This window comes from Sceloporus occidentalis, unplaced genomic scaffold (assembly GCF_023333645.1).
Source record: "Sceloporus occidentalis isolate IW3139 unplaced genomic scaffold, rSceOcc1.0.p SCAF_453, whole genome shotgun sequence".
Lineage (NCBI taxonomy): Eukaryota > Metazoa > Chordata > Lepidosauria > Squamata > Phrynosomatidae > Sceloporus > Sceloporus occidentalis.
This window is the reverse complement of record NW_028317433.1, coordinates 270,457-281,339: the sequence shown is the minus strand read 5'-3', so window position 1 is coordinate 281,339 and position 10,883 is coordinate 270,457. Positions and strand designations below refer to the sequence as shown.

The 10,883-nt window shown below is 45.9% G+C and overlaps 1 protein-coding gene across 1 annotated transcript; it reads right to left on the bottom strand.

Moving 5' to 3' along the window:
• Positions 1–337: 337 nt before the first annotated feature.
• Positions 338–7,769, bottom strand: LOC149271889 (phosphatidylserine lipase ABHD16A-like). Its single transcript, XM_089507038.1, has 20 exons — positions 7,593–7,769; positions 6,850–6,906; positions 5,774–5,840; positions 5,524–5,610; positions 5,340–5,425; positions 5,162–5,232; positions 4,723–4,845; positions 4,322–4,436; positions 4,094–4,195; positions 3,144–3,207; positions 2,656–2,705; positions 2,388–2,511; positions 2,164–2,268; positions 1,927–1,990; positions 1,737–1,793; positions 1,603–1,665; positions 1,163–1,239; positions 749–847; positions 517–563; positions 338–421 (listed from the first exon to the last, which is right to left on the bottom strand). The coding sequence occupies exons 1-20, from the start codon at positions 7,767–7,769 to the stop codon at positions 338–340; spliced, it is 1,719 nt and encodes a 572-aa protein (XP_089363164.1).
• Between the last annotated feature and the right edge of the window lie 3,114 nt (positions 7,770–10,883).

Genomic DNA, 10,883 nt, shown 5'->3' with positions numbered 1-10,883 from the left:
TTTCCTCCCATAACTCCTTTAATGGTGACAGGAACACCTTGGGGCCACTGCCCATATTACACAAGACATATTCCAACAGTAAATTATATCATATTTCTGGGTTTTTTCACATATTTTAATAGCCGTGATTCAGATTCTCCTCTCATCCCTTTTCCTGGGTCACAGAATTCTATTTAATAAAAAAAAAGTCCAAGAGGTAAAAGAAGTTGTTGGAAACGGAGCCATTCCTCCTTCCCCTGTCTCAGCTGCCATTCAAACAGAGCAGAGGGTGGGAGACAGGAGGTCGGCGGGGTCCGGCTCAGGCAGCGATACTCTATTCTAGCAGCTCCTCCGAATATTATATCCTCCAGGGGGTGTGAAAGGCGCTGGGGGGGAGCGGGGTGCAGTGAGTGGCCTCAAAGTTCTCTAGATGCTTCTGTGCCTGTGGAGGAAGGAGGGCGTTATAAAAGGACCAGCGAGATATTAAACTTGTGTAACATATAGGGCTAGCAAGAGTCAGAATCAGTTGCTACCTACCAGGTATAAGGCCAGCTGCCGTCTGTCTTCAGCGCTCATATCTTCACCTGTACAGAAAACAGCGTTATTGTGTGTTATTCCTGGACTTCCGCAGTTACTCTGTAGGTACCGCGTGCTGATACAGACTGTGCCGTCTCGCCATATTCTCTAGGATAGCCAGCTCTGGCTGGTGCTCTGGAAGTCACTCCTATATCCTACTGTCCATCCCAATGCCCCCGCTGCGGTCACTCACCTACAGTCCATGGAAACTCTTCCGAGTGTTCAGATTGATAGGATTGTAAGACAGACAGACACCAATCCTCTTCTACCCCGTACTGACTGAGCACAGCGGCTGCGGAGACAGCAAAGAACGCATCAGAACTTCTATACCGACCGTATATAATGTAACAATTACCGGTACAATTACCGGTCAGCTAGGGAATGCGTTACGGAAACAAACATGAACTCTCCTCTCACCGCCGTGTGTACCCTACGAGCCGCACGCGGTCCTTGCTCCTCGGGCCACTTGGCCTCGTCTTGGTTTTTATGGATAATTAAAGAATTTGCTTCAATTTTACCCCAGCTGTTAAAAACATATTTCTTCATATTTGTGTTGGACAGACAAGTAAATAACCTTTCCCCAAGGGGCGATTGGTGCAATGCTGACCTTCTTGTTCAGGAGTAGATGCAGCGAGCCACCTTCTCACCGCCATCCTGCCTTCTTCTGACATTACTTTGGGGTAACTGAGGGAGAGAAGAGAAAAGTAAAGTGAAATCCAGCAATGTTACCGATCTATGTCCAGCTTTGCCTGGGTACCGGTTTGGATACAAAATATTGGAAAAACAGAAATTAACAGGGACAGTGGGGGTAAAAAAAACCCCCAAAACCTCTAATGCATAGCCGAGACATATACAGGTAAAAGTATGAAAGTTTAAATAAACTCCATTTCAGAAATTTTATGATTATTATAAAACATAAAAATGTATTCAGACATTCAATGCAAGTTACTAATAGTTGGTTATTCTGTTGGTTTGTTGTTCTAGGTTTTAGTGAACCAATATCCGCAGACAACCATGTTCCTAAAACATATCCCCAAAGCGTCTCACCGGTGCTGCAGCAGAGCCATGAGCAGGTCGTTCCCTCTGTTTGATGAAACGTCATCTGGATTTCTGTGAGTCGAGATGGAAGCGGTTAACGGAGACGTGGTGGAAACGAATAACCCACACCTAGCGTTACTTACGTGGTTGTGATAATTTCATCTTTTGTTCTTCTGATGAGCAGCACCGGGCCCTGATACCTTCGGGAGAGAAGAGATTACAGAGCTACAGGGTAATAAGCAAACACTATCGCATTATAGTATAAAGTTCCCATACGCTGGAAGGATATACATTCCTTGTAAAGAGATTATCCAACACGCGGCAGACGCTTACCTGCAGAGCTGCTCTGCATTATTTAGATTTAAATACTTCTTCACTGTTCTGGTCACCAGGCCCCCTAAACAAATTACAAAGAAAACAAAATGTTTAAAATGGAGGCATTCGATGGAAAAATGTATACATTGACATTTGCATATGTGGGATATAGGAGCAAGAAGGACAATGCCATAAATTATTAGCAAGCGCACAGAGAGCGTTACGGCAGAGGCTGCCGCGCACCCCGTTACTCACTCCAACTCTCCGGCATGACTTTCAGAGCCAGCGGGGCAAGGTCATCGAAGGAGGCATCGAGGACGAGCGCGCTTACATCTGGGTAAGACATGGTGGCCCAGGTGGCTGCAAAATAAAAGCCGATCTTGGAGTCAGTGTGAACCCTTTTGCTGTTTGATTAATTTACTATTACACCCCCTACCTGCTGCCAAACCTTTCCTCCTCTACCTTCTTCCACTTCTCACCTGTAAAGCCCCCAATAGACCAGGCATACACGATGATGTCTTGCAGCTGGAATCCCAGGCGATAAATGGCATACTGGACCACGGCGTCCATAGCATTTGCTTCATTCTGAGGGAAAGGTATGCCCTGCAGAGCAAGAAACAGAGAACCCAAACTGACATTAATGGGTTAAAGGCACTCGAGCCAAAGCAGTTCTAATTACCAGCAATGTTCCTACTTATAAACTATGGGTGAGAGATGAGGGTGAAGCAGCCCCGTGATGCCACTTACCGTGCTGCCAGCAAACCCAGGATGGTTCCAGCCAAGGACAGAATAACCGGCTGAAACACAAAGAAAAGCAACAGCTTCAAAGAATCCTTCGTACCCATATTCTATTAATATTTCTATATCAATTAGATTGTAAGCTCACGGGAGCAGGGGCTCTTCTCTTTTTGTACCAGTTTGTTATTGTGTGTGACTTTAAATGATTCCACTGATTGTTACAGCGCTACGGAATCTGCTGGCGCTATATAAATAAATGTAATGTAATACTGGATATATAGGAATATGGAGCTTATATTCTTTATATCAGGCAGCTTCCAAACATTTCAAACGCATCTCAGACTTCCTACTGACTGTTTGGCCGACATCCCCACAGCCGATCTTCAGCTCCTGTATCAAACACTCTTGCAAGCAGCGCAGGGATCCCCAGGACTGGGACGTATTGTATATTTTTCACATTTTACCCCCTATACGGAGCTGTGGAAGACGTCACCCACCTTCCAGCGGTGTGGACACACATCCAACCTCATAAAAGCCGGCGTTGCCCTCGCAGCAGATGACCTGATGGAGATGGGGAAGGATTGCGTTAAAATGCAAGTATTGGGAACAAAAGGAAAACATAAAATCAGAAAAAGGTGAAATCCTTGCCTTGCTACAGGAATCAATATTTAAAGATCATAAACCCCCAACCCCTCTCCTTTACCATAAAACTCTGGTAACCATTCAGCAGTTTACTGTCCTGACCAATAAATTGGCAGCCGATCTCCTTTAGTGAACAAAACAGGGGTCACGTTCTATGACCTCAGGAATAAGAATAGCGGAAACACGGTGACATAAAGCAAGACATCTGCCTGTATAACAAAGAAAAACTAAAATACACCTTCCCCAAACACTGCTGGATAACACAGAGTCCTCGTAACACAAGGCTGGTCTGGATTATATTTACGGATTTTTTTTAAAGAGAAAATATTCTCTCTGATCATAAACCCTGGCCCTGTATACGGTAATACCAGCTCCTCCATAGACTTTCATGAGAGTGGATGGCCGTGTGATTAAGACCAAACTATTCTATTGTTCCCCACAGACAGCATGATAAGCATACCAGTAAAAAACAAAACGTGCGTGTTTATGTGCTTTGTGTGTTTATGTGCTTTGTGTGTTTATGTGCTTTATGTGTTTGTGTGTTTGTGTGTTTGTGTGCTTTGTGTGCTTTGTGTGTTTATGTGCTTCGAGCAACGTCAGACCGACTGGGAATACTCAACTCCATTCACACGTTATGTTAAATCATACAAGCTTTTCTTTGTCCCAGTTGCGTCCGTGTGTAACAATCGCAGTCTCTCTCTCTTGCTGGACATTCAAAGCAAATGAATCAGGAGCTGACCTGTAAACGTGCCCCCCCCCCCCGCAATGTATACAAAGAAGCCGTTTAAAATAAAATCAGCCTCACCAACTTCATCCCGTTAGGCTCTCCTGTGCCTCTGCGGTCGACAAATATGGTGTCTATCTCATTCCCATCGCATGCCAGGAGCTTCGCTCTCTTTCCGTTATACTAAGAGGAGACAGGAGATAATAGGGAGAGGGTCACAACAGACAGGAGCTGGGACAGGTGGAGGCATGGAGAGACATTAAAGCGGCGGTCCGCACGGTGCATCAGCGTTTGGGATCCACATCTTACCTCCTCCACCAGCCGAGCCTGTCCCTGCAACAACATGGGCATGAGGGCCTTCTGTAAGAGGTACACAGAGCCGGGGTAAAGCATCCGTCTGCCGAACGAGTGAGCCACCACATAGCTACGGGAGAGACAGAAAGACAGCATGAATTATCTACCGGCAGTCAGGGGGGGTGAGAACACACTTGGTCCCATTACCACACACAGCAAGTGAGACACAAGAGGTCACACAAAACACTCAAACATCTCATTGCAGTCTCCAGGAGCAGCGCATCCTACGGGACATCTTCTTCTAACGGACTACATGCACAGAATCTACACCAACCACTGCTTTGTGTTTTAAAAGAAACGTATGTGAAAAAATCAATCAATATAAACCCAAATTCCAACAGCACCCTTCCCATTACCTGGTTATCTGGCAAGGCAATTTCTGGATTCGCTGTAATAAGCTATCTGCAGCTCCCCGCGTGCGCGGATCTGGCTTCAGCAACGGTACTCCATTAAAGGGTCCCAACGCCTGGCGGTCCTTACTGCAAAGAGAGGGCGCTATTAATACCCACGAGACCAAACTCCAACCTGTCAAACAGCTTAGGAAAGCAAGACATGTTAGATGGGCGTAAGGCTGCAAGGATCGGGGCGTAAGGCTGCAGGGATCAGGGCGTAAGGCTGCAGGATAGAGCATTAGGGCCATTGTATTGGGAGGAGAGTGAGAGGTCACAATTTGATTCGTACAAACCCAGGTATGATGTTCTTCCACAGCCTTTTAAAGGGTCCCATAGAGATAAAAGTGACCTAAAGTGTTGCAACCGGGGCCAACCGCTGCACCGTGAAGGGTCAGATACCTACCTGCCCGTCTCATCCCACCGGAAATCCACCGGCCAGCTGCGGAAGTCAAAGTTATAACCAGACAACTTTTTCTGTAGAACAAAAAGGCAGAGACGGAATCTGCTGAAGTCACCAGTATACATGAATGTATGTCACACGAGTAATACCGCGCAGGCATGGGGAAGAGTCTCCTTCTTACCTTGTTTTCTGGAGTGTTCTCAAATTTGGTTCTCTCTAAAAGGCTAATAAACTGGATATACTGAGGGTTGCCCCATCTGCCCAACCCTGGAGAGATAGACAGAGGGAGGACAACACTCAGTAAAAAAAGCATAGATCGCTCAGCCGCCTTACAGGGACGGTCATTCACCAGAAATGTCGCTCACCTCTCAAACACGCCACTCCTGCCAGCAGAAACAGCAGCGTCATGCCGTACTGTCCTAGAGGAACCAGCCTGGACACGTTCAAATATCCTACAACAGAGTAACGGCAGCTCACGTCAGACATAATCACAGCAAACAAGTTATGGACTCAAAGCGCAGGAACGGACGCTACGACTCGCGGGTTATAGTGATAAACATCACAAGCTAACACAAACCTTATCCGGATACACAAGACAACTAAAGCGTTCCTTACCTTTTCTGTACATATAGAAGACAGCGATGGGGGAAGAGTAATAAGAAATGGTCCACAAGACAGACACCTGGGGGAGAGAATACACGACGGAATCAATCAGCGGGAGGGAAATGAATACTAGATGTCTGTCTATTGATAATCGTTTGTCTTGATCGCACAGCGTTAGGGCCAATAAAGTTTTAAAAGTATTGTACTCTTTAGAAGAATCATTTAGGAATGAATCTGATATCGTCAGGTGCGGAGGGGTAACCTCCAAACCAGGAGAGCTAAAAAGGAGAGCAAATGAGAAATCTTGCGGGGTATTAGAGGTGGAAAGCGTAGCCTTTATTTGATTCTATTAAAAATAAAGGGTAAATAACTGCTAAGCTGCCCCTGATTACACGGTCACGTCAGCCATATGTACGTCGGGCTTTGGCTATGGAGTTATATATATATATAGGCACCATATTTCCAGCCAATATCATGAACAGCGATTCATTTTGCTCTGTTATGGAGCATTTTGGTCATTATTAGTTATTATGTAGTGGGTACAGTAAGTTTTACTCTCACCGGGCCCAGGGAGCGAGCCGAAGGCAGGAGGCTAGCAAGCGTCCCATCACAAAACCCAAATGCACACCCCAGACCCAAACCCGCTGTGTCTAGGAGACCGCAGGGGCATTAATGGGGTGGGCTCTAAGGGCCATTACGGTCAGTTTCATTAGCAGCACACAATCTGCAGAAGAATGGAATTTTTGCCCCACGAGGAGTGAAGGAGTCCTCTGAGGCAATCATCCCGAATGCAGGGTCCCGGTGAGCTTCATGCTCTGTTAGGGGCAGTTTCACTTTCTTACGGGGCATCAGCAGGCCAGACAGGTTCAGATCTGGAGCCTCCGCACCAGCTACGGACATACGCAGCAGAGAGCGTGGAGGGCCGCCAGCCATCGGCTTATAAATTACTCTGCTGTTTAGGAAGACATTTATCAGCTACACAATAAAATACGTTTCAATACTCGGAACACACTTAATAGTCCGGTCACATGTTCTGAAATAAGCATTTTGGAGCCCCTCGGGGTTGCAGGACCAGGGGCCACACATACCCAGGCCAGCACGCTGTCGGTGTGCTTCTCAAGAGCTCGCGGCTGATAGAACGACTCCTGAGGAAAGAAAAGAAGACGATCTGTGATAAAGATCCAGGCACGGCAGCTCCGCAAGGCGGCGGATGCAGGAGAGACACGGAACGAAAGGACTGACGTGTTCGCCATGCCCCGGGCTATGTATATAAATATAATGCATTAGAACAGCAATTTACAGAACCGGACTAACGCAGGAAGCGAGTAATTATCCGGCAGATACTAGAATGACTCAGAGATAAAACCGCTAAATACAGCAAGTGGATGGAATGAAATAAGAAGATCAAATACGAGGGAGCTTATTAATAAACCAAATATACTCTAATCACCGGGGAACCCTAACCGACGTCCCCCCCCCCTCACACTGACCGGGAACCCTGACCGACATCCCCCCCCCCCCTCACACTGACCGGGAACCCTGACCGACATTCCCCCCCTCACATTGACCGGGGCCCTGACTGAGGTTCCCCCCCCTCACATTGACCGGGCCCCTGACTGAGGTTCCCCCCCTCACATTGACCGGACCCCTGACTGAGGTTTCCCCTCACACTGACCGGGCCGCTGACTGAGGTTCCCCCCCACCGACTGGACCCCTGGTGAAGGTCCTATCCCCATCCCAGTCAGGGTTCATGTAGCAGGCCCCACATAGGCCTAGTTCCCCGATCTCGCACACGGAGCCCCCGCACACATGCATGAAACCCGGATCTCACCCATGAGACATTTTGCTCAGTCTCTTCCTCGTTCCGGACTCTCCCGGGAGCTCCCAGGCGGTGCTGTCGGTATACTCGGTACAGCCTGGGACCTCGGACACACAGGTAGAGCAGTCCGAGCCCCCGGATCCATCTTCGCATGAGGCTCTCACGCGCGGGGCCGCCAGCAGCTGCCATTGACGCGCTCACACGGTCCTTAGATCTTGTCCGGGAAGAGGATTCGGCCACGGGGACCGTTAACAGACGACCGGGGCTAAGATCAGGCGTTCCGGCGCTCCACACAGAGCCCTTATCCAATCAGAGGGCAAGACGCTGACAGATAGGCGGAGTTAGGTGGAAACCAATACCCGATAGGCGGGCTTAGAAGACGCATTGGTCCTGGTGTGTCGCTTAGCAACAGCAGAACTTATCAAGCGCGAGTTGATAAGGAAGGGGTGATTTGATTAGACGGCGAATATCGGGGTGGGCGGGCAAAAATGCGTCGTTTCCTGTTATTGTTGCCGTGACAACTATACATCAGTCATCACATGACCAGAAATAGTGGTCCATGCAGCCATGTTTGTTGTAGGGGGGGAAGCAAAATAAACAGCTGTTTGGATACAGTCACATGACAGGAAAACATACATGCAGTTTACTTAAAGATATAATCAATAAATATTATGGACCCTTGAGGTCCCCAAAGCTTGGAGGAACTTAGAATTCTTTCTAGTTTGCGCCAATTACATTTATAAACTTCTAATAAATTTCTTGGGCTAATAGCGATATCCGTACCCGGGGACTCTCCTGGGTGAAGCGCTGCTTCTCTGGGTCACTTTCCTCTTTTTGCCGGCAGGGTGGTGGTGTTTGGTCCCAGCTTATTCTAGGTTATCTTGGGCTAATCACACCCCTTGTGCGGCTAGTAGGGCGACCGCATTGGCCATGTTTTCCAGGACACGCAAATGTTTTTCATATTGATGACCAGCACCGGTAAAGTGCTGCCCTGCAGTATGTGGGATGTATAGACTCATGGAAGGGAACCAATTAGTTATACATACTCCATACTGCAGGGGAGCATTTTTTCTGAGCAATATGTAAAAATGATGTGTCCTGGAAAACATGGCTGATGCGGTCGCACTAGTGGCCAGCCCTGCCGCTCTGTATAGGTTAGTTCTGCTTGGCTGGCCAGAAGAAGGAAAGCTCTGGTTGGCCTAAATTCCCAGGCATGGCTATATCCATGTTTCTTATCCCTATAGCAACCAATGGAAAGTTCCAAAGAACCTGAGCATCTGGATTGTTGTTGCGTTGTTGAGATCACTTTTAGAACTTTGTACCAATTGCCTTTTAGAAATAATCCCCATGACCGAGAGTGATATTATAATGACCCAATAAAATTATTTACAATACAAATGATGTACTCTGTTTACATTCTACTCTATTTTACTTGTTGGGTAATTACTGGGTTAATTATCCTAGATCAGGGGTGTCCAAACTGCGGCCCTCCAGCTGCTGCAGGACTACATCTCCCATACTCCTCAGCCAGCCCCTTAGCTGAAAGAGCATTATGGAAGATGTAGTCGTGCAGCAGCTGGAGGGCCGCAGTTTGGACACCCCTGTCCTAGATGATTGACCTCATATACTCCCCTTTTATATATCAAAATGCAAACATTAGCTTCCAACCTTTGGAAATATAATCACTTAAATAGCCCGTTGTGAAGATTCTATGTACAGTGGTACGGAATATGATGGCACTATATAAAACAAAAATAATATGTACTGACTCACTAAATGTGTTGTTCAAATGGCTGTAATATCAGTCATCATCAATTATTATTTAAAGATACACTTAATAGTCACCTGCATTCAAGCAAGGATATCAACCATAACATACTGATAGCAAAAGCACCAATTTGGAGTCTTCTATATGGCCACAGCAGGGAGAATAGGAAGGTGTCAGCTCCAGACGGTGTGACCCTGACAATCTGCCCCTTCACCCAGAGGGTAAAACTCCGAGAGATCCCAGTTGTGGTCATAGACCAGTCCTGGCTAACCAAAAAGAATAACTGGGGTCCGAGATGTAAGTGTGGGGTCTATCACAAGGGAGGTTTGGAGTGAGGACGCCAAATCTATGTTCTTCTAGATCTTTTGTTCCGAAAAGCATCCTCAAAAATGAAATTGAACTGTTTGGGGGCTACCTACCTCCATTCCAGTAGAAATACAGATAAAATCTGGACCGTTTTGCTCCTTAACGGCTGGCATTGACCTCAAGTGGCGCTACCAACTGAGACTGCATAGGAAAGAAACCTCATTCTAGAGTGTGGGGTTGTGGTGAACAGACAATGTTTGTGGAGCATGTCTCTAATAGAGAGACATTCAAAGTTATTAATTAAGATAAAATACATTTATTTAAACAAAACAAATATTGGTTTATACATAGGAAAGGAGACCCAACATTGTCCGTGTTTAGGGAGGATTCTATTTGTAGTTGCAGTTTTTACAAAATACAAAAAGAAGCGGAACCGATCATGGCGTTCTTCAGTGCTTCTTATCTGGGTTGTCAGATATTTTATGATAGAAAACATGTATTCCACATATTCTGTATTTTACATGAAAACAAAATGGAGTCAGAGCCATTTTATTTTACTTAATCATATAGTGATTATTTCTTTTTGTCCTTGTTCTCTCTATAATTGAGAACAAAGAAGTATTCATGTATATAGATGTTTCAGTAAGTATGATACAATTAATGTTATTTTCCATGAGAAAGTTAAGGAGTAGACGCTGCATATCCTTGGGAACGTAAATTCGTATGGGGGATACATGGTAAGTCTACCAAGTCCTGAGTTACTATCTAGGAGGTAACACCTAGCGATAAGGGTGACCAAGGATAAATTCCAAACACATATGTAATGGTTTTAAGTTAATTCTTAGACCAGAGCGTCTCTCACAGGTAAAGTAAGAAATTACAACGGTGTAAATATGAGTAGAAATTCTAATTATAATGGGTAAAACCCACCGTTATGATTGGAGAATTCCAATCAAAAGGTGGAGGCTATGATAATAAGCCCTGTCTTTAAAAGCTTATGTCTTTAAAAAAAAAGGGAGGGACCTTAAAAAAAAATCGCACCCTGAAACAGACAGACCTGACGGATTTATTCACCAAATTTTCCCCAGAGACTGGGAATCTTAAGATTCTGGCACCATATTTCACTCTTGGAGTTACTTTGAGTTATAACCTATATAACTGGTAGACAGTTATATTTTTTCCACTTAATTTCTTGCCACTGAACCTGGATTAATTTCTACAAGGACCGG